General features: G+C 33.9%; 1 protein-coding gene across 5 annotated transcripts in view; it reads left to right on the top strand.

The window, feature by feature from the left end:
* The window catches only part of CNOT2 (CCR4-NOT transcription complex subunit 2), a 123,051-nt gene that overhangs the window by 79,998 nt on the left and 27,161 nt on the right, over positions 1–15,892 (top strand). For 3 of the 5 annotated variants that reach the window (XM_043887154.1, XM_043887189.1, XM_043887163.1), the window contains 2 exons: positions 1,807–1,929; positions 12,789–12,855. In XM_043887154.1, the coding sequence (XP_043743089.1) occupies positions 1,807–1,929; positions 12,789–12,855 (190 nt within the window). Of the gene's footprint in view, positions 1–1,804; positions 1,930–12,788; positions 12,856–15,892 lie in introns of those variants that run through there. The other 2 variants (XM_043887170.1, XM_043887180.1) reach the window with 2 other exon arrangements.

Genomic DNA, 15,892 nt, shown 5'->3' with positions numbered 1-15,892 from the left:
GCATATTAAAAAGCAGAGACATTACTTTGCCAACAAAGGTCTGTCTAGTCAAAGCTATGGTTTTTCCAGTAGTCATGTATGGATGAGAGTTGGACTATAAAGAAAGCTGAGTGCTGAAGAATTGATGCTTTTGAACTGTGGTGTTGGAGAAGACTTTTGAGAGTCCCTTGGACTGCAAGGAGATCAAACCAGTCAATCCTAAAGGAAATCAGTTCTGAATATTCGTTGGAAGGACTGAAGCTGAAGCTGAAGCTCCAGTACTTTGGCCACCTGATGCAAAGAACTGACTCATTGGAAAAGACCCTGATGCTGAGAAAGATTGAAGGCAGGAGGAGAAGGGGATGACAGAGGATGAGATGGTTGGATGGCATCACAGAGTTGATGGACATGAGTTTGAGCAAGATCCAGGAGTTGGTGATGGCATGCTGCAGTCCATGGGGTTGCAGAGTCGGACACGACTGAGCTACTGAACTGAACCTAACTGAATATTATGCAAAGAGGTTTTACTTTTTTGAAAGCAAAACTAAACATGTAAAATGCCTAGACAGAGGAAGACAAAAATGTTCCTCTTCCATCAATACCAAATTTGCCCAGACTCCCTGGGTGTTTGCCAGAGGGAGAGAAAACACAAATATATAGCATCTCAGTTTCCTACAAATTTAGCAAGGAACTTCCAGTATTAAGTGATTATTAAATAGCTTGGGTGATTTCAACAGACTTGCACATCACATTTGGGCTTTAAAGCCTGCAGTCTATCAGTTTACCATATCTACTGGTAAATGGTAGTAACTACAGTCTTTATTTTGAAATGAGAGGAAATTGTTTATTCTTACAGTGGCAAAAAAATACACTTATTCATAGTGTACCAGATGGATGTCAAATTTGATTAATTTTTCCCCCAATTTTTTTGTGAAAGCATGTAGTTACTGTGTGTTCAAGTCTTTACAAATCTCTCCTGTCATGACATTTCAGTTGACTTTGAATTACAAAGTGTATTACTAGGGATAGACACATTGACCTTAAGTAAATAACCTGGCAGTTTTGGAATTTTTATAGAGGTCATGTTGGGGGAAAACACAGATTTAGCAGTTACCGTGATGAATGCTCAGAATTGCTAGTGTTGGATGTGATAAAGACTTAAAACACAAGAGTAAGCAGGTTATTTAGTGAAGATCATAAATTTACACCAGGATGATGAATGAAAAATTTATCCTACTGTTAACATGAGCGAGAGCTTGTGACTTGAGATAAAATTTCCCGTATGCTATTCATGGGCTCAAAAAGTGCTTTATCTCAATAAACTTAGCTTATCAGTGAAGATGATATACTCTGCAAAACAGCTAGTTTAGAAAGTAGATATAGTGATGTCAGAGACACTCCTGGATATGAATAAGAATCCTCAGATACTTGAGGATTATTTGTACTGAATAATAATTATTCATATTGAATAATATTGAAGATGCATGTGAAGATTTTGAATAGTTAAACCCAAACATGTTTTAAAAAATCTTTGTATGGGAAAATATTTTGGGTTGCCATTTTTCAAGAATAGTGATCCTTTTTTCTTTTAAAGGAACTGGAATCTTTGCATACAACAGAGCTTTAAGTTTCTCCTCCTACTTTCAGGACCTGCAAGTAAACATTTACTACTACACAGTCGCGAGTTTCTCACCTGTCCCGTTAATCTTTAGTTGACCTGTTTCTTTATCTTAGCAATACTTCATTTTATGTTTTTTACATAGGAGTAAGGTAAAGCTTGACATTTTCCAAAATATTATTCTTGATGAAAGTAATATTTTTGTTTAGGTGACAAACAGCATGTTTGGTGCTTCAAGAAAGAAGTTTGTAGAGGGGGTCGACAGTGACTACCATGACGAAAACATGTACTACAGCCAGTCTTCTATGTTTCCACATCGGTCAGAAAAAGATGTAAGTTAACTGGTTAAGCTGTATTTACATAGTGTATGTCTGTTTCTTTCTGATTCCTGGAACGCAGTATATGAACTGCAGAGTACCATCTTTGGTTGAGTGACTCTGTTTTAGGCACAGTGCTAGGCCCTTGGGATATCAAAATGATGAACTTTCTAACATTCTAACTGGAGACAAAGTGTCGTATGCTTCTCAAGTTGGGATATGGTAATACTGTGCTAGGAAGTATTCAAGACATGAGGTAAACATGATATTACTTCTAGATCATTGATTTTTAAAATTTGTGAAATAAGTTTTCTTATTAAAACAGCACTTTTATAAAGAGCAGAAAGCTGATTTGTACAGATTTAAAACTTTAATGGCAGGCTTCAGTGAAACTTACTTTGCTGTGTAATATTCTGGTTATAATCCTAGACCTCAGATAGGAAGACATCTCTTCTCTCTTGGCTGTAGGGATGCTGCAGTAGAAAAATATTGAAGAACTGTATTCACACCATGGAAGAGTGTATATTAAAGAAGTATGGATTAAATGCTTTGGCAGGTTATTAGTTCAGTAATCTCATTTGAAATGAAAGGATTTAGAACATAGCCAAGCCATAATTAGCAAGTTGATAAAGTATTTTAAAATAAATTCCATTGTTATTTTCAATTTCTGGTAAGCTACTTTAACTTATACACTATATACTGTAGTCAAACCAGTTGCATTCTTGTCTTTTGTACTTGGCAAACTTTTTCCTCCCCTTTCAAACTTTTATAAACTTGTTATTCCTAATTTCCCTATCTGTATAGTAATTTAGTCTAGGTATTAACCTAATGAGATTCTTACTGATGTTTTAAAACACTTACAAAATTTTAAGATATATAACAAATGCCCTCATTTTTCATTAAAGTTAATCATTAGTAAATTACTTCCTATATCTTTTAGAATTTTACAAATAGGCTTACTCAAGTTTTAAGCTAGAATTTTGATGGGTTTTTTTTTTTTTTTTCTTCTATCTTGATGTTACTCCTTTTTGTTTATTTGACAGTTGTGTCATTTTGGCAACTAACTGTTAAACACATTATTAGGACTCTTCAAATTCAGTGTTTGGTAGTTTTCTTTGTGCAATTGAGTAGCTCACAGAATAGTGTCATCTGATTAATTTTCTGTTATTTTCCTGCCTTTCTAGCTATTTGCTATTTGATGTAAATTATAATTGAAATTTTTTTACATAAAATTCTAAGGTTAAGTTTTGATATTATTGTTAATAGTTTGGGATGTCTTTCCGGTAGCATCATTGCAGAAACTGATTTGTGTGGTGTGTTACTGTGATTGTACAGTACAAGTTAAGATTGATGCAAAAATATGGTGCACTATTGCTTATTGATGAAAAGCATTCATTCTGATGAGGAAGATAAGAAGCTGTCTAACTGAAATTCTTTTTTTTTTTTTTTCATTTATTTTTATTAGTTGGAGGCTAATTATTTTGCAATATAGTAGTGGTTTTTAGAAAGATGGTAACAATAACTGAAATTCTTAAAGCATTTGCAGAGAATGAATGACAGAGATGTCTGTCTTCTGAGGAACAGAAATATTGTATGTCAAAACTTTTTAGTCAGAATTATTATACACATGCATATGCATATGTTGGTTACTACAGATTAGTTGTTTGTCCCAGAAATAACAGAATGATTTGCTTCAGAAAAACTTCTTTTAAAAACTAATTAAGAAGGTAGTAAGACATAGGGATTAAGGATTTGGGCTCTGACACAGTACAGAGAGGGGTTTGGATCTTGGCTTTGCCTATTAGTTTTCTCATCTGAAAATGGAAATAATAATACTGTGGGCTGCTTATGAATTTCTGCTATTGCTGAATCTTTTTTCATTACAAAACAGTACAGAGATACTGCACAAATTTTAGAAAATAAGCATGGAGCAAGGAGAGGAAAAATTACCTGTAATGATGCCAGCTGGGAGTAATTTACTGCTAAACTTTTTGATTTTATACTTCAAATATTTTTATTTAAAAATATATTTAGTTGAATCTCTGAGCCTTATTGACATATTTTTCACTAGAAAGTTTGTACCAATTTTTACTATCAGCACTCTCTGTGCCCTTAAAAATACCACCTATTACTTGTAAATTTTGCCAGTAGACAAAAGAAACTTATTGTTTTAACATAATGTGCATTAAAATATTGTTGAATTTACACACACACACACACACACACACCCCCCAGTGATATTTTTTTCTGTGTAATTGGCCATTTTCATTTCTTCCTTTGTGGATTACTGCTTTTATGCCATTTTCTATTTCTCTGTTGAAATGATAGGTCTTATTTATTTGTTAGTGTTTCCCGTATATTAAGATTATAACCTTCTGTTATTTGTCACAATTTTTTCTTTTTCAGTTTTTTGCTTTCAGGCTGTTTTTTATTTTTTAATATAAGAATATTTATCATTTTTATTGCATTTGACTCATACGTTTTGTGTGACTTTATGGTTTTAACGATTTCTGTATTTGAGGTCATACCTCCGGAAGACTTTTCCCAATGACTTTCTTCTACCACTTTTGTACTTAATTCTTCACATATAACTTCATTAGAAATGTATTTTGGATAGAGGTGTGAATTTGTGGTGCCTTTCTTGCTGCCCATACCCATTAAGGCTATCTGGTATTCAGTTGTCCCAAAACATTTTTTTATAGTTTAGGTCACAGGTTAGAAGACTTTTCCATAAAGAGCCAGACAGTAATCATTTCAGGCTTTGTGGGCCTGCTGCTCCTGCTGCTAAGTCGCGTCAGTCGTGTCCGACTCTGTGCGACCCCACAGACAGCACGCCACCAGGCTCCTCTGTCCCTGGGACTCTCCAGGCAAGAATACTGGAGTGGGTTGCCATTTCCTCCTCCTAGAGGGTAAATAAAGGATAATATGTAGGTATTTATATAACCATTTAAAACATGGAAAACCATTCTTAATTTATGCATCCTACAAATATAAGCACTGTACTGGATTTGGCCTGCATTCAGTAAATTGCCCACCCCTGAGTTAGACTATTCATTTAAGCTAATTGGAATTCTCCCTTAATATATACTAAGATCTGATGTGTTTGGCCTATTCCTAAACTCTTGTTCTGTTTATCATACTGATTCTGTGGAAGAACTGCAACATAGTGGAACTGCTGTAGCTTTATAGGCAGTTTTCATGTCTTTAGGTAAGATCTTTCACATCCTTCACAACAGTGTTTTTGACTATTACACATTTATACTGGTATTTACCTTATTTCAGAAGTGTGTGTTTCCTTTATTTCTGCTCTTTATGCCCTTTAGTAAGTAGGGTTTTATGGTAGCCATTTTCATGTTTCTAATTGCTTTTTACTGATGTATGGAATAGTTGGTATGTATATATATTTATTTTATAACCAGCTACCTGCCAAAACTCTTTTATTATTTTTTGATTGAGACTGTGGACTCTGGAAACTCTACTTTATCATGAATTTATATCTCAGTCACATGGTTTACTAGCTGTGTCCTTAGGCAGGTTGCTCAGTCTCTGTGTCTGAGTTTTCTCAGTAATACATGACTCATGGGTGTTTTTAAGGACTGAATGAATAGCTATATGCAAAACTTAAAGACCAAATAGTAAATATTAAATGTGGCTGCTGATATGAATAATTATAACATTCCATTTAATTCTTTTTGGTTTTTTTCAGTAGTTGTGTTTATCATCTGCAGATGATTATTTTGTGCTTTATAAGGCTTTTGAAAAGAAAAAAATTTTAACATAATAACTGGGACATTTTTGTAATTTTTTTTTCTCCCTGGTGAGAAAATAATTTTAAATTGTAATTTATGATAAAGGAAAACTGGCCAGTAGTTGAGTGAATCTTTGATCCAACTATCCAAAACAAAAATCTCAGATGCAAAAAGACCCCCAAAACCTAACTGATTCCTATCTGCCCAAACTGTAAAGCATGAAACTTGTTTTTTCATCATATGCATGATTGTAGAAGTATTTGGGAAACTGTTCTTTGTAAGATTGTGTGCTGATTAAATTGCTAAATGTTTCTTTAGGACTACTTCATATTTTCCAAGATCACTTATTTCAAAAGATGCTTATATATGTCCTTTTATAAAATGCTGAGTTTCCTGGTTTTAAGGTATAAAAGTAATTTTATAAATACTGCAGACACATTACTTAAATGTTTTCACAAGATTAAGTAAATCACAGGCAGATGTGAGCTTGATTTTTCCCTTTCCGTTTTTTGAATCTTAGTGCCACCATTTATTAGCTCTGAGGCTTTGGGCAGTTCTGGCAGGGGAATCTTATAGAAAATGAAAAAATATTCATATAAGACATAATAGACAACTCTTTGTGGACAATATAATCTAAGCAATTTAGGGTTTTCTTTAAAAATATATCTGTAATAAATGTAATAAATTGTTCACATTTTCTAATCTAAGTCTTTGTTGTACTCATTTGATAACTTACTTAAGCTTAAATAAGCATTTTGGAAGCACAAACTTGTGGGAATCCCTTTTTCCTTGTTTTAATATGTGCGGTAAAGACATACAAAATGTTGCACCTATCCATCCTTACTTTTATTTAAAAAAGTAACTCTTAAAACCTATTAGAGTAAGCTGCGTCCCATTTTGACGAATAACAACCATTTTGAACTCCTACCTTTCATACTTGTGTTCAGTTCAGTTCAGTCGCTCAGTCGTGTCCGACTCTTTGCGACCCCATGAATCGCAGCACGCCAGGCCTCCCTGTCCATCACCAACTCCCGGAGTTTACTCAAACTCATGCCCATCGAGTCGGTGATGCCATCCAGCCATCTCATCCTCTGTCATCCCCTTCTCCTGCCCCCAATCCCTCCAAGCATCAGGGTCTTTTCCAGTGAGTCAGCTCTTCGCATGAGGTGGCCAAAGTATTGGAGTTTCAGCTTCAGCATCAGTCCTTCCAATGAACACCCAGGACTGATCTCCTTTAGGATGGACTGGTTGGATCTCCTTGCAGTCAGAGGGACTCTCAAGAGTCTTCTCCAACATACTTGTGTTAGCCTATAGAAATTATGGCAACTAGGATTTCTCCCAGGCCAATTAATAATCGATAGTTTATTAAAATCTAGTCTAAAATAAGGATATGATCTATCACCATTATTGTTGTCATCTTCATGATTAGTATTTCATTACATATGGAGGCATGCTGGCTGACTCTCCAGCTCTTTGAATTTGTTTCTGTCGCAGGAGCTTGCACTTTTCACATAGTTTTTTCTCACTCCATCCATGTACCTGCTGAAATATTTCACGTGAGAAGCCTCTCTGATCCCTCTTTTCCTAAGTAGTCTTGTATATAATTTCAGTACTACTTTTGCTGTACCTTCTAACTTCTTTCTTGCATTTTAACAGTTATAACACCAAGCTCTACCTGATATATATATTTATTAATTATTTGTTATCCTGTCTACTGCAGTAGAATTCATTTAACAAAGGCAAGGACTTTGCCTCTCTAGTTTACTGCTGTGTTCTTAGAACTTACAATAGGTATAGGAGATAACAGACTCTTACTGAGTCTTTGTTAGAGAAAGGGAAGGAAATGAGTTGATATTGAAAATAACAAAGTTAACGTTATTTGCAGATGATATGATTGTTTACCTAAAAATCTTTCAAAATAACCTTTAAATTTTTTAATAGAAAATTTGAATGTGTATAAATATTTCAAAATTTTATGACAGCAGTAACCTAATAGAGTTAAATGTAAATAAATCAGACTCTAAAGAAATTAGAATTAAATATCAAATCATTTGAAGGGAATGTTCTAAAATCTCCATTTCATTGACAAATAATCTTCAGACTGTATTTTAAAGATAAAGTTCTATTTATAAAAGGGAGTTAAAATGATACACTTAAAAGGTATAACAAATTTTGATATATCTACAAAAATAATTGCAATATGTTTATTCACTAATAACAATCATAAAAATCCGTAGTCAGAAAATACCATTTCATTCTATCAGTGGTAGAGAGGGTCTTTTGTTGTTTTTTGAGTTTTTGTTTGCTTTTAAGTGGAAGAGTAGTCATTGTCTGTAAGGGAACATTGAAGTATCTTGCTGTGGAAGCATAATTAATACAGACTTTGTAGGAAATGGTTTAGCGGTACATATTAAGAGCCTTTACCATGCCTTTCTATAAATTTGTGCTTTGACTCTGACCAGAAATTTAGATAATATAAAGATGTTCATTGCCATACTCTTTTTAGTAAAGATTTTGAGTGTTAAATGTTCAAATGGAATGTATTACATTGACTATTTCAGCATATATTATATTTTTAAAAAATGTTATTCTTGAAAACTTAATGTTTTAATCAAAATTGCTTAAAACACCTGGTAAACTCATAATTTGTTATTGGTTTGTGATTTATAAACTACCGAGGCCCTATGACTTAATGACTGTTTTGTTTTTCTGCCTGCATCCTCCTTTGTCCCATTTTTCTCTTTGTCTTTTTAATATATTATTTTATCATAGTCTTTCCTTTTGTTTGCTAGATTTCATTATGACTTCACTGGTTTCTTATTTTTTTAACCATACTATTTTTAATTTTTAAATATTTTTCAGATTCTATCTAGATTTAAAACTTTCTTTCCCTTTGTTTCTTTTTCTGTTTGTAGATATTATATAGTCAGAGTCATATATCTTTGCTGTTTTTGTCCTAGAAAAAAATGACAGTGCTAGGAATTACATTGTCACCATACCCTTTAAGTTTATTGTACAATGGATTTTTAAGGAACACTTAAAAATTTATTTCACTTTTAAACTTTGTTGTATTTTGAACTCATTTGTTATGGAGAAAATTATTTCTTGACCAAATTGATTTTAATGTTTCTTAAAATAGGTTTTGTGACTGAAGGTACATTTATTGGAGGGAATATTTGTGAGAGGTGGTCACTATTGGGAAGCATGAGGGGGACAGAATAATTAACACTTCTTTGCTGTTATGGATTGCTGGAGCAGTTTGCCTATTATTAGACAAAGGAGCCAGATTTGCCTATTATAAAGTTTTCAAATACACATTATGTAAAACAAAATAATCTTAGACTTTTTTGGTCATGATTTTCAGAATTATATCTAGTAACAGTGGAAATGACTTAAAAACACAGTTTCTAACTTGTTGATTTCCTTGGCTTTCTGTGTATTGAGCAAAAGGATAAAGGAGCTTTTTGTTGAGTGAGGAAAATGACTTGAATTACATTACTATTTCCTTTAGTTGTTCCTGGTTTTTAGTGTTGTTTTTTGACTGAAATGTGTGTTGTAGACTGAGAAATGAAGAAGAATATAATTGTTATGATGGTTTTAGACTGGAAACACAGTAACCTACTTACTGGTTGATTATGTGACATTTTACCTAGAATTAGTTTGATAAACTTTTCTTCTTAGGCAAAAATGAATGTAAAAGCAGGGTACTAGTGATTGCTCAGTGGCAAGAAATCCGCCTGCTAATGCAGGAGGCGCAGGTTCCATCCCTGGGTCAGGAAGATCCCGGGAGAAGGAAATGGCAACCCACTCCAGTGTTCTTGCCTGGGAAATCCCCCGGACAGAGGAGCCTGGCGGGCTACAGTATATGAGGTCGCAAGAGTCGGACTCAACTTAGCAACTGAACAACAACAAAGTATGTCTCTTGATCTAAAGTTCTATATTTTTCTAAGACATTTATCTGTATATAGTTAACTTTCAACATTTAAAAAAATTATGTAAATTTTCTGTTGTCTGCTAGTTATAGTTATTTCTGTGCCAGTGTACATTTCTTAAACATTTTTTTGTTCTTAGAAATACCATTTCTACCCCATATTCCTTCATTGTGTGTTAAATCTATTTTAAAATCTGTTTTTACCACTAGTATATTTAATGAAGCATGCTTTCAGAGTTTAAAAACACATACCACTTGGACTTCCCTGGTGTCTCAGACGGTACAGAACCTCCCTGCAGTGAAGGAGATCTGGGTTTGATCCCTGGATTGGGAAGATCCCCGGGAGAAGGGAATGGCTGCCCACTCCAGTATTCTTGCCTGGAGAATTCCATGGACAGAGGGGCCTGGTGGGCCATAGCCCATGGGATCACAAAGAGTCGGACACAACCAAGCGACTAACACAGACCAATAGGATTGATTTCATAAGAAGTTATATATTTGCATTTTTGACACATTTTGAAGTCATTTTAATATATGTTTAGCTGATCAATGCTTATTTTACTTGGATGATTATAAGGTTATGAACTATTAAACTGCTTTCATACTTCTGTAAAGCAGCATTTACTAACCTTCCTCATGTACTCATACATAGAGGGAATTGTAATATTTAACGTGGCCCACTGGTGGTTGGGTCACCCCACTGCTCTTTGACTCAAGTGTTTTTGGCCCAGGGATCCATTTCTTCCTTTACCTCCATGGTGTGTCTCCTCCTCTGCGTTCTCTTCAGTGCTGAGAGGGGTGATACCTGTAACTCACTTGTGAATGTATAACCTTTGTGAGAAAGTAGATAAAATGTCTGTTCTTTGGAGTTATGTACACAGTAAGCATATACATTTCTGGGAAAAGTAAAATTTCAGTGGTCCATTCTAGAATATTTACATTATGTATCATTCCAAGACATGGGTTCATGTTGGCCAGCATCTTATATGTGAAGCCTGGAGAAACTATTCTCTTTTACTTTTGTTTATAATGATAACAGAAAATCATGATTATTAAGGCCTTCTGTCACCAACTAAAGCTTCAGTATACATTTTCTTCGATCTTTTTCTTGCAAGTTGGAAACGAACTTTTAATGTGCTTAAAATATTTGTGGTTATGTAATAGTAATGATAATTGTACGTAACAGAAGAACTTGGTCAGGCATAAAATGCATATTCTTTTAGTTTAATTGTTTATATTGTTTACCCTTCAGTTTTCAGAAGGAATATTTATAAGGTTTGATGCTTCTTCAGAAAATGTGTTGCTGTATTTAAATATAGTGTTTAGTGTGAACTTAGCTATACCCCAGAAGAGTCTGCTGTGTGTCATTCGTTTAAAACTACTATTGTATAAAAACTTTCCTCAATTTCATAATAATTAAAACAATTCAGAATTTCAGCATGAAGATAGCAGGAAATATATATTGTATAAGACTCTACTGTTAAAATATTTCTCCTCCTGGCTTCTTAATGTGGTCAATGTCAACCCAGTTCTTACACTGGAAATCAGAGTGGATGGGTCTCCATCCACCTCCTTTCCCCTTTACCTCAGCCATTTCAGTAGGGCTCCTTTTTAGTCCCGCTTCTGTTCTAGCTCAATATCTTACCATTTCCATCCAGTTATGCTATTGGAATTATCTTCCCAAAGCACACAGTTTGATCATGTCACTTCCCAGCTTAAAGTTATTTTTTCTAGGATATCTCTGGTAGGCCGGTGGTTAAGACTCCGGGCTTCCAAAGCAGGGAGCCTGGGTGTTTGATCCTTGCTCTAGGAAGTAGGATCCTACATGCCACGCAATGTGGCTCCCGAAGAAAGGGTTAAAAATTATTTTTTCTCTTTATTGCCATAGTTAGTAGCCATCTTTGCATAGCATTTAAGAAGACCATTTACATCTGGCCCCATCATACTCTATTTCCCATTCTTCTGTGCCCCAGTGTGCATAGGGTGGGCCTTATCTCTTTTCCCTAATTACTCTATTGTTCGGTCACTGTTGTTTCTTGTATTTTATTTTCTAATCATGTCACTAGCTTTTATCACACTCGCTGCATATTCTTTCCCTGGAAGACCCACATCAGATGTTAGTAGTCTGGGAAGTATTCGACCCTTTTTTAGAAATACTTTCCTCCAGTGTTGCTTTATACTTTCTTTAGAGCATTTACCACACTATGCCTTGGAACATAATTAGTTGTATTAATATAATTCATTCTGTTCTTTCACTAGATTATAACCCTTTTGATGACATGACTCATATGTTATTTAATTAAGGTGTTTTGATGGTTGCTTAATATAAGACAGGGAATACACAAACATACACTTACACATACACATTTTCATTTACTCAGTTTAAACATCTAGCTTTTTTATAGCACTGCTACATGCAGTGCTAGTCTCTATGAGGAAATAAAAAATGAATATGACATGTTCCATGAATATAACATGCCTTCAAAGAATTTTATTCTGGGGGGCGGGAAATGATGCAGTAGATTGAAGGGCATTGTGTACCAATGCCATGCATGTACATACAATGTACATTATATACCACGTATAAATATTTTTGTAAGTATTTTGGGCTTGTCCTTTGGTGTTGTACCATGTCCCCATGTATATGGTTATGTGTGTATGTCTGTTAGATTTTTCTACCCACTTAATACACATCAATTTATTTCTATATAAAAATCAGTAGCTATTATAAAATACAAAGCTTTTCTATTTAGATAATTTCATTTTCAATAAATAAAATAATAAACTTTAATAAACTGAATTTAGAACTTAGCTTAATATATTATTTAAGAATCCAGTAATTTTAGTTAAATTTATAGAGACTGACTTGAGGTACTGTCTTCATGTTTTTATTAGCCTAGTTTGCTTTTGTTTTTTTTAAGTAAAGTAATGATGCTGTCATAGTTTTATTTAGAGTAATTTGGAGAAAAAACACTTTGTAGTGATCAAAAATTGATTTTATTTGCATAGTTGGATGTCATCCAGTGTGTTATGCTCTTAATTAATGTGGAATTCACTATGCAATGTTTATGTTTTTCTGAAGATTGAGAAGAAATGTGGATTTGACTCACATACTATGATATGTTGTATGTAAAGTGTCAATGCAATGTTCTGTGTACTTTCTTTATGCTCTAATATAATTAATTTGTTTCTAGATGCTGGCATCACCATCTACATCAGGTCAGCTGTCTCAGTTTGGGGCAAGTTTATACGGGCAACAAAGTAAGAATTTTGTATTTATTCTGGGATACTTTATTTAAAGAAAAAATAACTATCAAATAAAGAATAATGCTGCCCTTGTGGGTTTATTCTAGGATTTAAAAGGAAGGATATTTAATTTTCAGTTTTCCTTATTTTACTTAGTTAGCAAAACCTCATTATTTCAGACCTTTCTAATTCAAAATTATTTGGATATAGGGTAGATCAAAATTTATTTCTGCATCTTTCGTATCTGTATGTTCCTTTGCAGTAGGTTTGGAGAAGATTTGCTAAACAAATTAGAAATAGACATCCTCTATGTTTTCAATTAGAGGAGGTTAAAGGATTTTTGATTGGCCAGTTAGGTGGGTTGTTTTGCTTATGTTTTTTGGCCTTATTAATGTAAGCCCATACCTAGCAGTTTGTGAAATGCTCTCTTTGTTTAGCAAATACTTCTTTACTGTAGCTCAGTCTGGGTATGTAATCTCTGTTTTTGACTCATAGTTCAATGCTTTTTCCATATACAAGATTTTGTTTCTTATTTTGTGTTGTATTAACTTTTATAGCGCTTAGCACAGTGCCTAGCGCATAGTAAGCGCTCAATAAATGTTAACTATTATTATGACAAAATTTTTATAAAACTAAAATTTAAAATTTTCGCCAATTTTTCAAATTAATTTTCCAAACTGTTATATATTAATAAGGTATATCATCTCTCTTAATGTCAGAGACTACTGATTTCTCATCTCTTTAGTGGGAGGGAGTGTTAAAAGGGATATAAATTCCCATGAGAAATTACAGAATAATAGAGTAACTGAAGCAGATAATATGATGACCAAGTAATTTAACCAACTTCAAATAAAACTCAGATATTTCATTTTGAACTCTTTCCCAATAAAAGGCAAATTTTGATAGATGTCAGAATAGTTTGTCATACTACTTTACCCTTCAATTTTATGTTGAAATTCAGTAGGGGGAAATAGCGTATTTTGTTACAAAAATACAATTTCCATCTTGTTTTTTTCTCTCCATCTTTTGTTTCATAGCCCTATTTTTGTTAATACAGAATTAGTAAGGAAAATTATTAGTCACTTACTGGTATTAACAGTTTTCCTCTAGTTAAGTAGAAAATATTTTTAAAGCCTTTTATTACACAAAAAAGATGTTGCTTATTTATCAGCAAATATTCATTCTCATTGTTAAGGGAATATTATTAGCTAGCTGTTTTGTTTTGTCTGGACTGTTTTTGTTTGAAATCTACTACTTTCACTCTTCTGGTAACCCTTACATTGGAAATATCTAGTTATTTTAAAGCTCCCCTTTATTTCTATAGAACCACTACAAAGAACTTAAGCCCACAGTTTATCACAGCAGAAAGTAGATAATGGAAAGGAGAAAGTTAAATTTGAGAAGCCAAGATTATTTAATGAAGGAGACTGTCAGTTATTTTACAGCGTTATCAGCTGTATGAACTTTGAAAATCTGACCTAATTTTTTTAACTTGCAAATGTGAAATTGTAATTGAGCTAAGTTAGAGCCTGGACTAGGTTTGGAATATAGTTATTTCATTGGTATGATAAACATTTATTGACTTCTTAATTTGTGTACATGATTGTGCTGATTGTTAAAGTTTTACAAAGATTAATAAATGTGGAAAGTTATTTTCATTAGGAAAGTATTTTAAGGTACTTATTAATTTAAAAAGAAGTCATTTATGACAAATATTTCCTGTTGGAGTTTAAAATAATAAATGGCTCTATTACTGTAGCAATGAAGAACTAGCATTTTCAATGCATGACTTATTCTTTTAACTGACATTGTAGGTATTAGCTTATAAAAAAGTGAACCACAGGTCACCTGGAGCTGAAATGTCTCAAGTCAGGGTACAGTTGTTTCTTTCTGTTGCACAGGCCTGGAAACTACAATTAGTAAAGTAAAATAAAACAGAGCCTGAATTCCTGGGCTCTGTCTGTCAAGATAGACCTAGCAGGGCCAAAGTAGTTTGAACATACACCTTGTCAGAGAGAACATCAGCTACCATTTAGGACTTGAGGATCACAGCTTCAGTAGTACAAGTAAGTCAGAAAGAGAAAACTTGAGGGGCTGACCTTAATAAAGGATGGGGAGATAGAATAAGTAGGTGGGAATAGATTGATGATGTTGTTCTTATGGCAGCTAATTTTAATTGTGCATTGGACTTGATACAACAAAGTTCTTTTGCCTCCCAAGTGGATTGAGTACCACTATTAACTCTTTATTCAGATGGGCAAAGTTTAGTAGGAATTTGAGCCATTAAAATGAAGGTCTATTGTCTGTTTTTGTTCTTGGTGATTAGAGAGATGAGAGGTAGAAAAGGTGGAGAAGGTAGAGTGCCCTCTCCAAACCTCAGACTCACTGAGTTTAAACAAGGGAAGGAGTGTCTCTTGGAATGGATACAGAGCTGCTTAAAGGTGCATTTTGCCAGATTTGGGTGGAAGTGATTGTGTAGTACATAACGGTACCCAGAAAACGCTGGACTTGGAGCTAGTGAGATCATGGGTTCTAGTATAGTATAATTGTATACAAATCTGTAATTAACTTTTCATCCAAGGGTTTGTGTGACTGCTGTGCATCAAGTGGTAACTGTAGAAGCTGGTGAATGGAGTCCTGTGTTAAAGTTACATGATGTTCTCTACTAGGGTGGGATATTTTAGGTACATTGTCTAGGTTTAAAGACCCCTGGACTCCCTGAAGCTGTGTGCTGGATTGGAATGAACAGGGAACCAGAAATTAACATTCAATAACCCTGTTAAAGGTTAAGGGACTTGCCTAAGATAGTAAGTAATAGAGCCAAGATTGCCTTGCTTTATAAGTTTAACTTTTCGAACATGAGTTTCTCTGAAACGTGGGTGCCACATATTACTTACTGAATGTCATGACCTTGGAAGGCAATTTACACATAGTAGAAACTATAAATGTTAAATCCACAGACTCCAAGAGTCCACTGACTAAGGAATTATGATAGCAGTTATTTATTGTGTTATACCATGAGTGAAGAATTATCCCAGGATTGAAGAGTGTG

The sequence above is a fragment of the Cervus elaphus genome, chromosome 3 (assembly GCF_910594005.1).
Source record: "Cervus elaphus chromosome 3, mCerEla1.1, whole genome shotgun sequence".
In the NCBI taxonomy this organism is placed as follows: Eukaryota; Metazoa; Chordata; class Mammalia; order Artiodactyla; family Cervidae; genus Cervus; species Cervus elaphus.
Note: the sequence above shows the minus strand (reverse complement) of the source record. Positions and strands in the feature narration are given on the sequence as shown.